This window comes from Saccostrea echinata, unplaced genomic scaffold (genome assembly GCF_033153115.1).
Source record: "Saccostrea echinata isolate AGI-Se365-2 ecotype Australia unplaced genomic scaffold, CSIRO_AGI_Sech_v1 ptg000001l, whole genome shotgun sequence".
In the NCBI taxonomy this organism is placed as follows: Eukaryota; Metazoa; Mollusca; class Bivalvia; order Ostreida; family Ostreidae; genus Saccostrea; species Saccostrea echinata.
Genome location: NW_026889750.1, coordinates 45264179 through 45285251, shown reverse-complemented (window position 1 = coordinate 45285251; position 21073 = coordinate 45264179). Strand labels below are relative to the sequence as shown.

At 34.1% G+C, this 21073-nt stretch overlaps 1 protein-coding gene across 5 annotated transcripts in view; it reads left to right on the top strand.

Annotated features, from left to right (window-relative positions):
• The window catches only part of LOC133192699 (RING finger protein 44-like), a 30228-nt gene extending 10884 nt beyond the window's left edge, over positions 1 to 19344 (top strand). For 3 of the 5 annotated variants that reach the window (XM_061328713.1, XM_061328728.1, XM_061328720.1), the window contains 9 exons: positions 3718 to 3800; positions 8297 to 8511; positions 13524 to 13698; positions 14675 to 14977; positions 15103 to 15258; positions 15454 to 15563; positions 15889 to 15964; positions 16270 to 16497; positions 16765 to 19344. In XM_061328713.1, coding sequence (XP_061184697.1) covers positions 3718 to 3800; positions 8297 to 8511; positions 13524 to 13698; positions 14675 to 14977; positions 15103 to 15258; positions 15454 to 15563; positions 15889 to 15964; positions 16270 to 16497; positions 16765 to 16827 — 1409 coding nt within the window. In that variant the 3' untranslated portion in view covers positions 16828 to 19344. Of the gene's footprint in view, positions 1 to 3717; positions 3801 to 8296; positions 8512 to 10642; positions 12607 to 13523; positions 13699 to 14674; positions 14978 to 15102; positions 15259 to 15453; positions 15564 to 15792; positions 15836 to 15888; positions 15965 to 16269; positions 16498 to 16764 lie in introns of those variants that run through there. The other 2 variants (XM_061328697.1, XM_061328706.1) reach the window with 2 other exon arrangements.
• Positions 19345 to 21073: the final 1729 nt, after the last annotated feature.

Genomic DNA, 21073 nt, shown 5'->3' with positions numbered 1-21073 from the left:
TCCTGTCAAGTTTGCATCAGTTTTGATAGCTTTTATTCACTTCTTTGTTATTTAATTTAACTAATTCACCAAAATTCTAAACTGCTTGAACTTGTTTCTCTGAAAGTTGAATGAAGAATAAAAAAAAAAGAATTAAGTTACAGAAAAAACAATCACCTCTTTTAACCATTCTTGACAGAATACACAACCGGTCACTTGGTCTTTAGTCTTTTGTTTTTCAGTCATACATGTAATCATTATTAGTCCCCTATCAGTGAGGCTGGAGGGACTGAACCATTGGACTGTCCCTCTGTTCATCTTTAGCATGTCCCACTTGGTTATCTAGATGCTTGTATATATATATATATATATATATATATATATATATATATATATATACATATATATATATATATATATATATGATTTAGCTGATTTTTTTTTAATCTTTAGGCTATCTTATCGTATGAGTAAGTTTGCACTTAATTCTGCTTCAATGTCTGTTTTAATATTAGACCCCCTACCTCCCCTTTGGCAATTGGACCATATTTCCAAGTTCTCTGGGTCAACAAATTTCACTGTTGGATATTTTTGACTGGGATGGACTCCCCTTGAAAAATTTCTTGGATCTGCACCTGTGATGTTAAAATGTACTTGTGTTTTGATAGCAATAATTTTGTGACTATTGGATCTATGATGGTTCCTCCTGGAGTATATTGGTCAATGTCAAAACTAGGAATTAGTCTATTAAATGTGCATTTATGAGTATGAAGGCATTTCTAGTTAATTTAAGGGAATAAGTAATTCAAGCAATTTACTTGCATGTTATGAAAATTTGTGGGAAGTTGAAAGTATAAAATGCTTTTAATTATAATTATATGCTGACTTTGGGGATATGATTTTCTGTAGAAAAGCATATTTCAATGAATGAGAATCCATTTTAGCTCACCTGAGCCAAAGGCTCAAGTGAGCCTTTTGTGATTAAAATTCGTCCATTGCCTGTTTTCATTGGCATCTTGAAAAATTTAATGGCATCTTTAAAAAATCCTCTCAAGAACTACTGGGCTAGAAGACATTAAACTTGTATATGAAAGCTTCATTACGTAGTGTAGATTCAATTTGTTCAAATCAGGACCCCTGAGGAGTATATAGGAAAAATCTTTGAAAAATCATCTTCCCAAGAACAGCAAAGACATATTTATATTGAAACATCCTCAAATAGTGTAGATTAAAGTTTATTCAAATCCCTTACGATGGGGGCCACAATGGACAATCAAAGATATATAGGGAAAATCTTGAAAATCTTCTTAAAAATAACAAAGCCACGGCTGGTTAACCATATTTATATGAAAGCACCCTCTGATAGTGTAGATTCAAGTTTGTTCAGAACATAATCCCTGGGGTAGGGTGGGGCCTCAATGGGTGATCAGAAGTTTTAGATAAGAATGTGTACCAGGTAAAGAAACTGCTGATCAACACCAGGGCCAAAGTGACTCAGGTGAGTGTTGAGGTCAATGGGCCTGTTGTTAAGATTCATTCAATTTGGATAAGTAATTAAAAGGGGGGATAATATCTTTTGTGTACATTTTGTAACAAATACCCATTTTTATACCTCCCATAAGCAAAGTTGTGGGTTACTTAAGAAACACCTTGTCTGTCTGTCTGTCCATCTGTCCCTGTAATCTTGTCTGTGATATAACTTTTTAATTGAGAATCATTGGAACTTATGCTTATTACAGAGATTTTTTATGAACAGAGGGTGTGTCATAACCTTTACCATAACCTTTGGTAATTCCAGCAAGTTCAAGGTCACTGACAGAAAAGGTATAAAATTTTTGTCTAGGCTATAACTTTGTAATGGAGAATCATTGGAAGCTAATACTTGGTACTAAGATTGGTTATAAACAGAGGGGTGCGTCATGACCTTGACCCAAGGTTATTCTGGCAAGTTCAAGGTCTGGCAGAAAAGGTGTAAAATTCTTGTCTGCACTATATTTTTGAAGAATCATTGTAAGCTCATGCTTGGTACAAAGATTGTTTCTGATCTGAGGGTGTGTCATGATCTTGACCAAAGTTCATTGTGGCAAGTTCAAGTTCACTGGTATAAAAAGTTTAAAATTCATGACAGGTCTATAAATATTTTTAATGGAGAAACATTGAATGTCCATATTTTACTAAAAGATTACTTATGATGAGAGGATATGTCATTTTTTTTAACCAAGGTCTCTATGGCAAGTTTACATTTACAAAATTTGAATGCCATTGGGCTTTTTGAAAAAATTGCGGGGTGGGATGGGGGTGTATTATTTTGTGAGTTCACTCATAATACCTCTAGTTTAAATTGTATTCATTTTTATTATCTTTGTAAATTCTAGAGCAAGAAATTAAATGCCAACCTCTTAAATTTAGTTTTGTAAGATACATAAAAGGTAAGAACTGGGATATACATGATATATGTATTGAACATTTCTGATGTCATTTGGAGCGAAAATGTTACTTAAAGTTTGTCTTACTGACTTTGTTTAATTTTAATTGTAAATGACTTTTACTTGGGTAGGTGTGATCAGTATCATAAGACACAGATTTATGCTATATTTTATAACATTGATGATGATTCTGAAGTGCAAAATTTAGCAAAAAGTGAACTTGTATCATTATAACATAAAAGAAAAATTGTGGAACATTACAGAATATTCTCAAGCAAGAAATAATTTAATATTAGTAATGAAGTTCAATAACTCCTAACAAATCATTCCATTGTCTGATACCATAGCAATTCAGTTGATGTGTGAACAATTATTACGTCAATTTCATCAGTATTTTATCATATAATAACAAACCAGGTCTCCTTGTTTCAACAGATGTTTCTAGAATTACGAAGAAAATTAGCAGTTCTTGGTCTTCATTTAAGTAATGTTATTCTGGCTTATCAAGGTTACTTGGCTTAATAATGTTATTCTGCCATTATGAACCTTACTTGGTCTTCATGTGAGGCTCAATAACGTTATTCTGCCGTTATCAACCTTACTTGGTCTTCATGTGAGGTTCAATAATATTATTCTGCCTTTATCAACCTTACTTGGTCTTCATGTGAGGCTCAATAATGTTATTCTGCCGTTATCAACCTTACTTGGTCTTCATGTGAGGCTCAATAACGTTATTCTGCCGTTATCAACCTTACTTGGTCATCATGTGAGGCTCAATAACGTTATTCTGCCTTTATCAACCTTACTTGGTCTTCATGTGAGGCTCGATAACATTATTCTGCCTTTGTCAAGATTACCTGGTCTTCCTTAGGCTAAATAATGTTATTTTGCCTTTATCAATGCTATTTGGTCTTTAGTGAGAAACATTATTTTGGTCTCATGAAGGTTACGTCACTTTAGAAGTTATTTAGTTTCTGAAGAATTCTTCAAAAAATTTGTGACCATCATCTGGTACTGAAACGTAGCTTCTGGAGAATTCTGTGTTTTGCGTAAGAAACTTGTGAACATAATCATAGAATGTACGAGTAATAAATACTGATGAAGAGGAGGACAAATCAGTAGTATAAGAAGGTTATTATTTATTATTACCTAGGCACTCATACAGGTCAAGATGTTGTGATGCTGTCAACAAAAAGCTTAGCTATGTCACATGAACGTGATAAACCAATCAATGATAATAGTGGGTTTTATTTTCAGTGTCATTGGATATATATAGGTTGCAGTAGACTCTAAGACTCTTTGTTTATTTCAGATTTCCAGAATAGTTGTAGCCAACCAATGCAGAGTACTACTCAAATTTGTTCAGGAATACTGGCCGATGACTCGAGTCGTAAGGTAAGTCAGTGTCTAGAGTACAGTTTTACAGCCAGATATTTCTTGTAGCATCTAGTGCATCTTGATTTTGAAATTCCACCTGAAATTTAGAGGTTTATGGCACTGTTTATAAAAGATATCAAGCTTTAAATTTTGAAGTTTTTAAATTTTCAAATATAAATAAAAAATCACATTCACTTAATATTAGTAATTTGTAATGCTTGAGAAATCTCTCTTGAAAGAGATTCCAAAGGTCTTGACAAAATAACAGTAAATAGGACTCACACATGTCAAATTTGTGAAGATATATGAACCAAGCAGATAAAATATTTATTTTAATAGAAAGAGTGCAGTATGAAACATTTCCTGAGAATTGATTTAAAAAAGTACATATGCATAGAATGAAGGTTAAACATTGAGTAATATATATATTTTGTGACATTTCATTCATTTTCACTCATCTAAATCCCAATTTTTTTTTTCTATATCCAACACTCTAAGGGTTTTAAAGTTACACTTACAATTTTGACAATTTTTTGTGTTACCTGCAAAGCAGAGCAAAACTGACTAGGAATGAGGGATATTTCAATATTTGTACTGAAGTATCTGATAATTTGCACATGTATTACTTTCCATAAGTGTTTTAACTGAGTACCAGAGAAAATGATCTTTGACCTAGTTTTCAAAACTATTTCATGACATTATACACTGAATCTTTTCAATTCTGAAAAGTTAGGCTATGATATTTAGCGTATTTATTGATGATCTCAGGTTTTTTTTTTTAAATAGAGGTTAAGTACTGACCTCATGAAATGAAAGATTTGTCATAATATTTAAATTACTGACCTTGTGATCTTGATCCTAACCTTTGACCTACTTTTACTTTTACTAAAAAACCGTTTTGACCAATAATTTTTGAATTGTAAGATGTGAGGTTTTGATCTTCAGCATGATAAAAAACCTTATGGAAAGTTTGGGCTGGCTTACCTTTGGACCTCGAACTTACCCTTTTATCTATGACTAGCATTTTACCAGTGCTAAGACTAAAAGGTTTGGTTTTAATTAATATGAAGGATGTCAGAAGACTTGATAAATTTTGCCAGCCTGTAGATCATGTGACCTGAACCTTTGGCCTATTCTTGGAAATTAATTGTTTGCTTTAATATTCAGCACAATAAAAAAAACCTAATGAAGCATTTGGTTTAGTGAAAGAGACTTACTAAATAAATAAACATGTGACCTTGATGCTAACATACATTTGAAAACAGGTAGATAGGAATGATATATTTTAGGGCTGGGACAATACAACTTTTTCTATATCGATACATATCACAATATTTGAGCCACAATAGGATATATCACGATATGTTGAATTGGTTATAAAATGTTTTGTTTGTATTGAAATGAACAAAACATTTCTTCGCAAATAAGAATAATTTATTCAAAGAAGTTGTATATCTGTTGTAAAAAAAATTATACACAAGTGGTGTTTTGTTATGTATTTCATATTTATATTCATATTTAGCATATTTGTTTTATATATTTAACTCAAAATGTTAAGTAGACAGAGAAAAACATGAGCCAGAATTTTTTTTTTTGCGATATTTCGATATTTCTTCATACGTATCGATATGCGTATCATCCTTACAATGAATCGATAATCTCGATATATCATCCCAGCCCTAATATATTTATCATTGTGCATTAATTTCTGTAAAATCCAGATTTATTGATCACTTTTTTTTATTCTTTTATAAATTCTACTGGTAGTTAAAACCAAGTTTTAGATAAAATCACCATCTTTTCAATTCTTGGTGCAAGGTAAAATCAAATTTCTTTAGTGTTGTTGTTGTAGGGGACATATGTTCAATGGAACACTATATGCCTCCATGTTGTAGGTGTGATCCTTGTCAGTTCTGAGTAGGGTGAATCATGATCAGGATACACTAGTCCTACATATGTATATATATGCCTTCAAACAGACTTCAGACAATTTATGCTCTATATATAGCTTTTAGCATTTTTTGACAGAATTTGTAAGGTAGCATTATTTCAACTTGTATTATGAACTATTTTGTTAATCAGGGTTGTATATAAGCATCAGTTATGTCCCTTTAGTTGTTACCGGACCTGTGCTGTGTTATACTACCCTAATCAATACATATGGAGTCTATAAAGACTGGAGTGATCCTGGCCAGGCAATTACTATCAAGCCAGGCTTCTCTGTGCAAATTTACATTTAGTTAAAACCCAGAGCTCCAAGTTTCCACCAAACAAAGACATGAAAGAGAAACTGCTGTAGACTCTGCATTTGTAGTCTGCCTTCATGTTTTATGTTTAAGGTCCTCAGTTCTCATACATATGCTATAAAGAGTCTTATGCAATGGTGTAGTTGACAACTTATCTCAGTGTGTCTAGTTGGAGTTTGAAAATTATTTTACTGTAGTTTACCCTTTCAATAGATAAGAACTTTCTGCCAGAACATACCCAGTAGTGAAGAGAGGGTTGTTGTTTTTTTTTGTTAAGTAAAATGGTGTTCATTATTTAACATCCTATTTCTTTACTGCTGCCTTGGGTGCATGGTTGTGATCAAGTATATTGATTTTATAGTTTCATTTTGAGTATAAGGTTCTGAAAATTTGACTTTTAGACCGTATCCATCTTCAGCACCTTTAAGTAAACTCAAAGGTTTGTTAGAGACTTGAGATACTTTCATCAAAATGACTATTCACAAGCGGTTTTTGTACAGTTTTGACTTTCGCTGTGTTGTTCAGGTTTTAAGTTGATATAGATGACAATGTTAAGGTAAAAGTGAATCCACTGTCTCTTTGTGTTGAGTGACACACTACACTTACAGGGACTGACGTAGACAGGAAGTACGTTATCCATTGAGGAGATTTGTCTGCCCTCTTCCTGGAGATTTGGATGAAGTCTCAATGAGTTTCTTAAATTGAAACAACAAAGCAAAGTGTCAGGAAGTTGACTTTGTTCTGTATTCCTCAAAGAGTGGGCTTTCTGTGTGAAATATGTTTTAGTACTCTATTTCTTCTGGGGTTCAATGGTTTATTTGCAATACTAAAAAATTATCACAAATTATCTGAACAAGATAACAATAATTCAGGAAATATTGTTTTAGTTAATCAGATTAGAAGATAAAATTGCATGGAAAAGCTAAATACATGAAATACAAAGAAAAAAAGAAGGTTAAAAATTGGCCCAGGGGTTTGTGTATGTCTACATATAACTGTAGGGGGCAGGTTAACCTGTGTGACTGAGGACCAGAACATGTGTAGGGATAGCTAGGGGTCATATTGTATAGAGGAAGAGAGAATGCCACCATTGTAGACTAGAAATAGATTGATACAGCTACATAGATCGATTCCTATCTCTTAGTGATGAGGTGAAGCCACTTACAAAATACCTAGATCCACCTGTGGGTTGTTGTTTGTTTGTGTAGAGATATAGGTATAAAGGTGCATTCTGTATATGGAGAATTCTGTAGAACAAGGTGGATGTGGACAGAAATTAATGCTATGTCAGAGAGATCAAGACCAAACATGGTAGGGTATTTCTCCTTGTTAATGAGTACTGGTAAATTTTCCTTGCAAATGTAGTTGACTTAAATCAACATTGTGTATGAAAAAAGGTACATAAACACAGGGATAAGTTTTGTGGAATGGGAATGAATTGTGGTTCCTTGATAGGTACTTGATCATTGTATTACATGTTGATGGGGCTAGTCCTTGGACATTGTGATAATGTTTTAGAGAGATCTTTGTAGAGCCTGGAAACTTCTCACCTGTCCAAACAAAGGGGGGCGCTCAAAGTTGAATCACTAATCTACAGTCTAACACAGACCAAAAATACAACCAAATTTTAAAGTGTTTGAATTGTGATAGTCGATTATAGCCTTCTAAACCACAAAAAGCTTGTGGGATTCATGCAAGGAAAATTTAGCTGTCTCCAGTTATATGAGAGAGAGAGCGGGGACTGTTTATCGTTTATCACAGTAAAATCCCATGTACCAACAAAGGGCTCGCCTATCTGTTGTTCAGCTCTGGCGAGATCCATGAATCATGAATGTGGAATTTAAAGTACGGTCTTTTTAAAAATAATAGCCCCCGCAGAAAGGAAATGATTGAAAAAGTATTCCAGATCTTAACTTTGAACAGTCTTCAAAATTAGTCATTATTTCTTTCAAAGCTTTTCTTTATTTGAGTACTTGTTTTAAGTTTCTTACTTTGAATATGTTGAAGGCTCTTTTCATTATTGTGGCAAACACATAAGTAACAAAGTAGGTTTCAGAAAGGGAATATGGGATTAAACATGAAGGTATATGCTGCATATTGATATGCATATGATACTGTAACTTTCTACACAATTTTTTTTAAAATTTTGTATGGAAAAGAACAAAAAAGAAAAAAAGAATCTGCAGTGTATGTGCCTGCTGTTGATTGTGTGTGTGATAGAGAGAATATAATCCTTGATTTTGATATTGATTCCTGCACGTTTTTCAGAGTGAGAGCCCGAGCCGCAAAAGAAGGAAGACTTCCAACAGCTACATAGATTTGACAAATCATTCTCCCAGCCCCCCTCCTACCTGGTCAAGGGAAAGCACTGAGGCAGCCAGGTTAGGGGTCAGTCGTAGACGAGTGTCCAGTCAGCGACGGGTGTCTGGTGACAGTAGAAGATCCGTGTCAGAGAGAAGCAATACTCCACGAGCAAGACACAGGTATTGTCAACTTTGTTGTGTAATATTGCAATTCAAGCTTACATTGTCAACAATGGTAGCATAAAAAAATTTTTAAAAAGGCAAAATTCTCAAACATTCATTAAGCCCTGTTTCTGAGAACATGTAGAAATGTGATTAAGATTGAGCCAGCATTTGATCTTGGGGTGTGTGTTTTGCCTGTAGAGCTGTTTCATTAGTTGTCAGGGTTGGGTTGTTATGTGGATACCATGGTTTCTGGTATTTGATAATCAAGTAGGATCCGAGCATAGAGAAGTGTTGATAATAGGCAAGTCTGCGTAGATTGTGGGAAAAAAATGCTTGCCAGCGTGCTGAGGTAGAGGGATCAATGAGGAATTGATTTTCTTTGTGTTTTGGGCACGACTGTCAGGTTTGAGGGGTGAGGAGGGAAGGGGGGCATTGTAAAGCCTGCCACAGTGAAGTGGCATTGTGTCCATACCTCTGTGTGGCACCTGTGCTTGCTTGACCATGTCAAACATTTTAAGGCTTGTAGCATTGGGTATTGATTCGCTGTGAGTGACATTGATTTTCAGGACTCTGTTTTCCTGAGTGGTACAGCACAGTGTAGAATCTCTTCGTGCCTGGTGGTTTTTTACTCTCCTAGGTTTACATTGTTATGTTAACACGCCAATCCACTATAAGTTTTAATGTGACAGAGAATGAAGCAATTTATAACTAAACATAGTCCCCTTTCTTCAAATTATAATTACTCTGCAGTATGTAATAAAAATTTAACACATTGTTTTTACTTCTACTGTACAAGTAACTGTAAAATGCATGAATTCCCAAGGAGTTTGGTGTGTAATAATTTGAAGTTTATTTTGTTTTTCATTACAGTAATACATGTAGTTTATTATACATGTGAAAACGTGATTTCATTATGATAAATGTTTTTAAGGGTAGGGCTCCTCTTATGAAAAACAACAGTGATGTATAATATATTTGTTGACACTAGATCATATTCAATATGATTACAGTAATGGGAAAGGTTTATTGTTCTTAACATACATGTATGCTATAGACAAAAGAATTGTGAGGGTTTGTTTTTCTTCATTTTTGGTTTTATTTCTTTTTTTTTTTTTCCAATTTATGTAGTTATATGATGCCCTATTTTAAGAATGAGTGAGTAAAATGTGTCCATTTTGTTATACATGTTCAGTGTACTGGTTATTTCTGCTCTGTGCTCTGAATGTCAATGACTTAAAAAAAACAGTCTGTTTAATCATTCCACTTAATAATCAGTGCTAGAAATATTGATAAATCATCACCACATGAAAGACCGTCATTTCATGTTACTGAATATTTAGAAGGAGGTGAATCTTGTGGTTATTTTTCCATGATGACAATTGAATTCTTAAAATTGAATACCTTAACAACATTGTCAGAAAATGCTTTATTAATATGTGAATGTATAATTGTCAGTGATAGTTTAGCAGGAAATGGAGTCCCAAGTTAAATAAGTTCCATTTTGTGCCGAGTTTGAATTATTAACATTTCCGCCAACCTTTTGAAAAATGGTGCCATCTGTTTTGAGTTACACAGAACCAGACCACTGAATTACAATTTTTATCAGAGTTGTGTTAGTTCAAGTTTCAAGCTGGTTTAAAAATATTTGCTAAATATACTGGCTGTTTCATTCATTCTGAGTAGAGAGATTTCTGATGAAAAATTCATGTCTCCTTTTTGATGCTCAATGTAAATTCAGTAATATATTGCTTCTTGAGAGGAGCTACATAATTTTTTTTATTAGTATGTCAAAAGAAGAACCATTAAACTGATAAGTTGCACTTATTGTTGTCAGTTCTATTAAAAATATTTTTTATTATCATAATTATTGGAAAAGATTTTGTTTTTTTTTTAACTTTACCAATTCTGTGTCCAATGCATAATGCTTGTGCACCATGACATCACAATTGGCAATTATGACATCATTATCATTATGACATCATAGAAGAAATATACACAGGTCTGTGACATAGTTTGGAGCTCAAAGAAGTGTTGCTATGTTTCCATGTTATTGTTGCTAACAGATTTGTCAAAGGGATAACTGGGAAGCAAACAAACCAGCAGCTATTAAAGGAAATCTCATACCAAGTTGAAATTTCAAATGCAGACAGATGAAGAGAATGAAGTGATGGCAGTCAGTGAACCAGAACTTTATGATTTTGCATTTAGATGTGTAGTCCATGCCGTGGTTCATTGTATTATACAGTCTACTGCTCCAAGGGCTGGTATGTTGTCTGGTGGCCAGTCAGGAGGTGGAGAGATTGATAGCCTTCATAGAGTTTCTACTGATAGACAGACTGAAAGTGTTAGTCCCTTGTCTGAATCACATACCACAGAAAGGGGTGAGATAGCTGACAATACTCAGTATAGACCTCCAACTACTACAGGTCAGAATGGACATGCTGATGATACCCATAATGCTTCTCTACATTCCATGACACCTACTGTTATTTACTCAGAAGTATCTGAACCTGTACTGGTGGGGAGTGTAACAGCTAGAATACAGTTTGAAAACCAGATGTACAATGTTCCTCCCAGAGGCATATATGTTTCAAAATTTCTTAGACAGATATATCAAGATGATGAAGGAATATCTAGTACTGAGCAGCATACAGTTCCAGTTTCAAGGTCATACCAAACTCACTCTGACACAAGCAGGATGATGTCAAGGTCAAGAAATCATCAGAGAAGTTCCAGATTTGAGGAAGATTTTGATGGGAGGAGGCAAGTACCACAACAGATGGATGGTCTCTATAATGAATGGAATGAAATCAGTAGTGAGCAGTATGGAGACTTGGAGGGCAATGAAAATAAACACCACTTTAGATATGGAGTGAGGGAAAAACCAAGTGAATTAAGAAGTAGGGAGAACAGTGGTCACTTAATGAGAGGTGGAGGGAGGTACAACAGACCTGAAAACAGAAGACATTATGTACCCAAGCAGACAGCAGATCTGGGAACACAGGATCAATATTGCAGACAAGGAAGGGGGGAAAGAGGAAAGAAAAGAGATAATAATGTAAGGGACCAGAGTCAGCAAAGTAGTACAGACAGTCACTCTTTTAATCAAGCAGCTGGTGCAAGAAATACTCATTCGTACAGTGAAACATATTCCAGTCATTCAAACAGTATACCACATTCCAGTAACATTGACAAAGAATATGAAGACAGAAAGTCAGACCAAACACAGAAAAAGACAGATATGAAAGGGCAAACATCTTCTCTCTCAACAGGCCATAGTACAGTAGAAACTGGTCAAGTTAGACAGGTATACAGTAGACATGAAAGAGACAGACAGGTCAACAATAGGAAGAGACAGGAAGTGCACAATAGAAGGGAAAGAAACAGACTGGTCCATACCAGACAAAGTCCAGTATTACATAGTAGACAAGATAGAGGCCAAGAGATCAACACTAGACAAAATGGAGCAGTACATTGCAGAAGTGAAAGAGACGGTCATATCACAGCGGGAGAAAGGGACCCACAGTTCAACCTTAGTCACAACAGAGAAAACAATGGGAGTGGATCATCCTTTAATTTAGCAAATCTCAGTACCAGAAACTCTGGTCAAAGTGAAGAACATCGTAGGAATGTTGATAATGCGACCGAGGGAGGAAGGATTCGTAGTCAGGTAGACACTAACCCTGGACCTCTGGCCACACTCTTCCAACAGCTCTTACACCAGTTTTACCAGGAGGTCATGATGTGGATATTTGTAACTACAGTATGGCATCCTGATCAAGAAAACCTTAGACACATGCTCAACACTATTGCAGATATCATCCAGGAGCCATGTGTTTCTGTGACAACCAGCATGGTGCAGGGGTTTATGGTGGGGACCAGTATAAGCCATGCTGGCCATTTCCAGCTTTTGATTCAGATTTTGAATTCGCTCACTGCATACCACTTGCTCTCACCAACCCTGACCTCTTTGTTCAGGGTACAGAGCGTTGTGTTCAGCATAAACCTAGCTCCGCGGCAGCTACTTCATAGATTTTCTGACATTGTGAGGAATGCCATGATCGTCATGATACAGCAGCACAGTGCACGAATTATTGACCAACCAGGATGGTGATTAGATTTCTTCTTTCATCCAATTAAAATATCAGTTGCAGCATGGTACCAACATTATAAAGCACATTATGAGGCAATCAATTTTTGTCTCTATCTTATTTCAGTTTTTGTTGTAGTTTTAATGTGGCTTTGTTCGGTGGCTGTGTTTGTTTAGAAGAAATAAGATTTTTTATAGGCTATTTTCTGTAATAAACAGCATTTTGTTAAGCAAAAATGCATAATTTTATGGTCAGTTTCATTGATTAGATTTTTAGGTTTTCATTTTCCATCAAAATATTTTCAGTAATCCAATTGGTATCTCTTTCCATGAATATGTATGAAGTGTATAAATATGTATGTTCCACCTGTGAACATTTGTGACAGGAAATCTTCCTGCCCTGGAGAGTGTGTTTGACTTGTGATAATGCAGGGGCTGCGTGGAGCCATTGTGATCTAGAAAGCTGTGTATAGCTGTAGTGGGCCTCTCTGTTTACTTTTGATTTGAGTCCCATGAACATCTTTGCTTGGCTCGGAGAGGAATGTACAGGTGTTGAATATTAAACAGCTGGGGGTTTTAAACGAAGGCCATTTTTTCATCAAGAGGATGCTAACTCCTGCAGCTGCACTTTAACTTAGTTTCATAGAAGTAGGGGAAAAAAGGCACAGCATAAATTAAAGAGAATTTTGTCAGGGATATTTCAAGGAAATAAAATTGATGTCAAGAAAGCAGGGTGTCATTCTTCAAAAGAAAATGAAAAATCTTTTGCTCGTTAGTTACACTGGATAATTTAAAATTCTATTAATCTATGAGCACTCATGAAACCAGCACTCTAAAAAGTGCATGTAAATAAAAGAAATATTCTAGTCCAAGGCTAAAACTGGATTTTGAAATTTATTGTGATTTTTATATATATATTTTTTTATTCCTGTTTTAGCCCGGGCACACGCAGGCGAACCAGGGACAGAAATAGTGGTCCACAGAATGAGATTGCTCCAGAGACCCGGGCCTTCCAACCGCCACACCTGATGAATCCCCGACAGATTCACCCAGCCTCTCTCCACCCTCACATCCACGGGGCCCCACAGCAGGTCATGTTTGACATGGAACAGGTAGGAATTTACTACTGAGTAAAAAGGACTCGTAAAGCTTATAAACTTTCCTCATTCATTCTGAATAACTGTATGTATTACCATTTTTCATGATAAGTCCTAAATGGCAGGTGTTGTTCAGAGAGTTAGGGAAAGTCAGTATGATAGAGCTGGAATCACAAGGAAGTTATGGAGTCCATAAGGAAATTAAATATGGAATAAAATCCTTAAGCAGCCACTTCCTGTTTTGTAAAGATGATAAGATTCAGTAATCTGCCATATAAGAAAGAAGTCGGTTATAATTTACAGAAACCACATTTGAATTTGTTGACATTTAGGATATTTGATCATTTGTTAGTGACATGGAGATTCTGTGTGTGGAAATTTAGACAAGATTAAACTTTTTCGTTTCTGCTTCTAATAGGGAGAGATTCATTTGGGTGAAAGATGCCAAGAACATTACCATTTTACAGACATCATTTTGTTCCTTTGTTTCTTGTATGTTAGCCATTTTGAATCTTTAGCCCTAGGCCTTTTTCTTTGGTATAAGTTAAGGATTATAGAACTTTGTTACAGGTAGGAAAGGATAAGTGATAACATTCTAGGTATTTTTTTATAAACAAAGGAAAAATCCTGTGACATATACATCATTTCATGCAATTTTACTCATACATAACAGGAATGTGAATGCAGAAATAAGAGACTGATAGTCTTTAATGGAAGAAGTTTGAAGCTTGAATCTCTAATCAACATTCCATGTTTTCTTGTTACGTGCTTATAGATTCATAGTCTGCCATAATCTCTATTGGCTAATATCAACCAGTTGTTTGTTTACAGTTGTATTGTGATTCTCAGGTTATCTCTGACTTTTGATTGGGTAAAAATCTGAATGTTAGCAATCACAAAGACACATAAATGAATAACAATATACTGTTATATAATATAGAAAGAAGTTCTTTTTTTTTTATTTTGATAACTACAACCATATTTATTTCAGGTTCCTGTGAGCACACCGGTATCTATGACACCATATGCAATCCCAGTGTGCACAGGGCCTCATCTCCCAGTGTGCACTGGGGCCCACCACCCAGTCTGTAGCACGGCGCCCACATGGTCAATCCCAGGTTGTGGTGTGCCACTGCCGTCCTGTAATATGCAGCACATCCCCACATGTAGCCTGCCACAGATTCCATTTCATCCAGGCTCCATCCCGCCTCTGTTTCATCATCACCCTGCCGCCAATCATATACCTCCACAGCATCTAGCTCCACCCACTCACTTTAATCCAAGTGCTCGAGGGGTAAATCTTTTTCTGCATTCATGCATTTTTAAGCTCAAGAATGAAAACAAATCTTAAATGATTTTAGATTTTTTCTGTCTTTTTATAAGATCAATAAATATTTGATTGATGGTTGTAATTTTTAGCACTCTGAGGAAGAAGTTTCTGGTCTCCTAGATCAGCGATCCCGGTTTCCCCTACACCCAGGGACATTACACCCTCATGGTGCCACTCCTTTTACCGCCTCTGCCCCAGTCATGTTGCAGGAGCCACATGTACACCCTACACCTCATGATATTTATGTAAGAGCCCTACAAATAGACATGATACATCTCATACCAACAATAGAACAAACCACATACATCATTCAGAATTGAAGATTTGAGATTTTCCGATATGATTATGATTATGGGACATTAATATGCATTTAAATATTAAAAAGACATTACTCTGTTGTATTTCAATTGTGAGTGAATTGTTATGACTGACTTTTTCAGGGTCCATTTCAGCGTCACTTTGCTCGTCAACGTACAAGTGGAAGAAATGGACGTCTCCGTTCACTTCCCCTTCCTCCTCCTCCTTACCCAGGATTCCTGTTACACTTCCTGTAAGTTAGAACATTAACTGCGAAAACAATTTGTTTTGTAAAAGTTACTTTCTATATTAAAACTTTGTAAACTTATTTTTCATTTACTCCATAATGGCTTTAAAAAATATAAGGTACAAGTAATTGCTTTTTGATTTCTTGTGTGATTGATTTAGCACACATATTTAAGAGAATATTAAGGGGTTATATATTTGAATTGATTGGTGTAAACCAGATATATTTATTATAGGGCCATGTTGGGTAATCCTCCAATGTAAACCAGATATATTTATTGTAGGACCATGTTGGGTAATCCTCCAATGTAAACCAGATATATTTATTGTAGGGCCATGTTGGGTAATCCTCCGATGCCTTATGGCAGAGACTTCCATGAAGATGCAACAGAAGTTGAAAATTACGAGGTAGGGGAGATAAGACAGATAATCTATAATTATAACACTATTAAACATATTGTGTCCATTAAATCTATTATAACACTATTAAACAGATTGTGTCCATTAAATCTATTATAACACTATAAAACAGATTGTGTCCATTAAATCTATTATAACACTATAAAATAGATTGTGTCTGTAAGAAAACTTACCAGAGCTGTGGCTATCTTCAAGGACAATTAAGAAGCAATTTAAAAGTTTATTCATTCAGATTTTTAAAAATGTCTTTGTATTGCTGAATGATACGTATTTATTGGTCCATGTGATTTCAGGCATTGCTAAACTTGGCTGAGAGATTAGGGGAGGCCAAACCAAAGGGTCTGACCAAACATGAGATTGAACAGCTTCCGGCCTACAGATTTAACAAGGAAAATCATCACTCAGACATGGACCAGACCTCCTGTGTGGTGTGCATGTGCGATTTTGAAAATAGACAATTATTACGGGTCCTGCCATGCAGTCATGAATTCCATGCCAAGTGTGTCGACAAGTGGCTGAAGGTAAATATTGTCAGGACTGGAGAAAAGGTTTTCTTTAACTTCAGTGCAGGTTAAATGTACATACAACTTGGTTTGTCATTTTGATGATTTTAACAACAATAGATTTAATTGCTCATAAAAAATGTTAAGAAGTGGAGCACAAAACAGAATCTTCATATACAGTTGCTCTCAAACATCAAAGTTGATGGAAATTAATTATTTTTTTAAAGATGAAGGCACTATTTAAAGCTTTCATAGTTTATTCACTTCAACAAAATTTTATTCCAGACAAACAGAACATGCCCAATTTGCAGAGCTGATGCCACAGAAATAGCCAGCCAGTCTGACTAAGGAATCAAAGTGACAGCACAAAAGTGTTTCTTATTTATTATTTGGTCAAACTGGTTTTTATTTCTTAAAAACTGAAGCAGATGTAAGAAAACAGAAAAATAGGATTTGGTGCATATATATTATTTGTTATTATTGAATGTTTCTCTTTTTTTTATTATTAGTAATAGATGCTTTGTTATATAGATATATATATAAAAATATATAATTTCACTTAATACTTGAGCATACAGCTATACAATGCTTTTTGTTTTTATCCACTATAACAAGTATATCCCTGTTTTTTGTTGAGGTGAAAGGTTTTTTTTCCTTGCATAATGAACTGATGTGGTTGTTTCAGGGATGTTTTTTTTCACATCATAAATATTTTATGAAGCCAGTATCCATAGCCTAACATCTTGATTAATTGTGTATATTTATTGTTTATGTAAGTTTTGATCAGTAAAATGGTAAATGACAAAGCTTGTGTATGTACAGTAATATTTTTGTAGGCCTGTAGACAGACAGATCCCAGCAATGTCTACATGAATAACAAAAATATTCAATTAAGAAACCAAAAACAATGTTTAAAAAAAGAAATTAGAAGAGGTTTTTTTTATTTCTTTTTTGACAATCAGCAGTAACTTGAACTCAATATTAAAAGTAGTGCCTTTGTGTAAAAGCAGTGAAGGCTCAAGCATGCAGGTATTTGTTTTGTTGGGGTTGGGGTTTTGTTTACGTGTCCGTGTTTGTTAGTAGTGATTTTGTACACATAACTGTACATGTATAACAATGGATAGTGTTATCCTCTTGTTCTAAAATTATATACAGATTTTAATGCAAAGTTTTCTTTTATTATCCAAGGAAACTAGAATTTAAGACCTTGTTAATATTTGTTACTTGTAATAAATTTATTATTAGATCTAAAAAAGTATTTATTACATTTTAGGCCAATTCAATTTAGAGCAAATTCAGTATTAAAATGTTTATATGTATTTCTTTTGTTTAGAGCAATGCAGATTTATTGACAAGATTTACTTTTGTCACAAAATTGAATTGGCCTTTGTTCAGATAATATATATTGTAGGAATTTTGTCCTTGTTTTGTTTTCAACATTTTGTTTAATGTGTGCAGTCTTGCATTAAGAGATGTTTATAAGGGAGTTAGTTGAAAAAAGAGGAAACAACAGTTATATTGTGTAAGATCCACCTCGTTGTAATGGAACCAGTGTTAGAATAGAAGAGCAATCAAAATGATATCCATTTAGAAATATACTTTCAATATTTGTCTCGACTGCAGATGAATTTTGAACTTTGTAAACCATAGGATTTGAGTATTAATTTGGTACAATGAAACCATTTGATTATTAAGCAATAATTCCAAAAATGTTCATCCAGGCTGTATTGTCTTGGTATTGCTTAAATTGTATCCTTATAGAATGAAAAACTTTTATTATAAGAGTTACACATTGAGAACATATACACCCAGCTATATTTCATTTAATTGTGAAAGCTGAGCAACATGCTTAACTAGCGTATCTAGGCACCTATTTATTTCTTTCTGCGGAGAAATCAAAATGGAGAAACATTATATATATATAAGCAGATTTTGAATCCAGGGCATTTGAGCCAAAATGTATGAATTTTTTTCCCCTTCAAATTTATATTGTAGCTTGGAAAATAATGGCTTTATGTAATGCAAAGTATTTCCATGAAGATAGTAAGATGATCTGCAGTTATGCCATTGAACCTACGCACAATAAGGATATTGCAGTATGCAACAAATGTTTGTTGAATTTTATTCTGATTCCATTTGTTTATTGTAATCTTCATTAGAAAGGGGGATGTGAATTCCAATGTTTGCAATTTTTTCTCTAAATTTTTGGTAATTCGCTCACATACAATAAATTAAAATATTTGAGTATTGAATATAAAAACAGAGACATTCTTGAGCAGCATTTTTAAACGTATTTTTGACCCAGTTTATGTATGTGTTTTATTTTAACATTTGTTCTGCTCTACAAAGAATTTGAAATGCCCATGCCCCATGTAATGTGGAATTTTACAAGTGCCTTGATATTTCAGAATTTTTTCCCCTCACCTATTTCTTTTGATCTGATAGAAAGCTGTGCATTGAGAGCTAATTTTCAGTGATAGCCAAACAGTTCTACCTCTCTACAGATGTGACCATGGTCGTGATTTGTCGCAACTCATGTTTTTACCCACACATTTTTGTTTTGCTTTCATTTCTTAGTATAGTACTAATAAGCAGCTTTTTTCATTTTATCATTACATTGTGAAGAAGGAAGAGGTGGCATTTCTTCTTCTGGTATTGATGTTCTTTGGCAAGACACAGTGTTACAAAGTAATATTATTCATATTTTATCAATATTTGTGTCATATTAATCTACCTTTTCAAATATTTGTTTTTTTTTTCATGCAGTGCAAGTCAATCAAAACATAGAATTTCACCCTGATATACTCTAGTAATAATAGACTACACTGTATTATGCTGTAAAGCACAATAAAAGAATAAAAATTACTACTTTTTTGTTGATATTTACTCAGTAGCAGTGGGAAAATAATCTAAGTAAATCCAACTCACTTGATCCACTTGCGTTCACGTACAGACATATGGTCAAGTACTCTGCATGTCTATGAGCGGATCAAATAATTTGAATGAAAATGAGCCATAGCACATTGGAAAGGTACTTTCACCTACATTAGAAACTTTTTATTTAAACCAGTATATTTACATCCACTGAATATTATCTCTTATTTTTTATAAGAAATCCACGGTCGTCTATCAATACTTTAACACCGCTAAGCAAGCCACATGTATAGATTAATTGAGCAGTGGCTCTTCCATCAATGAAACATACAATGACGTACGTATCAATAATACAATATTTACATCCACTGAATATTTTCTCCTTTATTTCAATAGAAAACCATTGCCGTTTATCCGTTCATGAACAACACTAGGCATATCATCTGTACAGATTTCTTGATCAGTGGCTGTTCCATCAAATGAAACCTACTATGACGTACATATCAATAATACAATAATTAATCTTTTTAATCCTACTTTAAATGATTATTTATACAGATATAAATATAAACAATAAAATGTCTTTCTTCGGTTGTTAGTATGGGAATTAACGTCGCAGCCATTGCAGAAAAAATTACATAACCCGTTTACGCGGGTTATGTATTTTTTCTGCAACAGCTGCCACATTAATTCCCATACTAACAATCAAAGAAAGCATTTTACTGTTTAATTTAACATACTTAATCCTACTCTTTATGATTATTTATACAGACATAATTGATAAATATAAACTATATAAAATGTCTTTCTTTGTTAGTATGGGAATTTATGTTGCAGCTATGCAGACAAAATTTACATAACCCGCCCACATGGGTTATGTGTTTATTTTGCAGCATTTATTCCCATACAACCAAAGAACGCATTTTATTACATTTTCAACAGTGAAATACTGAGATTTATTTATTGAATAAAAGTGATATTCTCTCACACTGTGAAAGGATATCAAAGTAAGTAAAAAATAATTTCTGGCCTGTCATACTAAGATAAAGATAGTAACTAAACCGTCTTGATAGAGACTAAAACTGCCAATTTCTTCCCAAATAAGTTGCTAAAATCCATGTTACAATGTTTTCAATCTCACAACTGCTCAGCTATGACATCACAGCCTGAAAATTCAATGTTTTGTAGTTGGATATGGAATTTATTTCACGAGTGGGACAGGATTTCTTTTATATTTTCACGAGTGCGAAGCACAATCCTCTATTTATTGTTTAAATTCTGTTACACAATCTATTAGTTTTTACTGGCATGTGTTAAATATCACTGTAATAATATGTAAATGTCAAATGTTCCTTTATGTGATAAATAAAATAAATCATCAGGTAAATATGGAGTATAAATTAGTAAAAATACTGAGGTATGTACCAAAACAATAACAAACTGTTGCCAATGTCGAGCCTTAATCAGAAAAATAACATTTAAGTTGCTTTACAGTGTTACTTAAGGACATACGCAACATAGTTTGAACTTTATTGTCTTTTTCCCTGGAGTTGAAGAGTTTCACTATACTTAAAGGAAATATGTGCTACATTTTATTGTCTACATATGCTGTTGTGCACTTCTTCTAGAGCAAATTTGGATAAACAAAATATTTAAAATATATGTTTAGTAACTTTTGTAAATTTTTCTTTGAATTATACAAGAATTTTCATCATTTGAT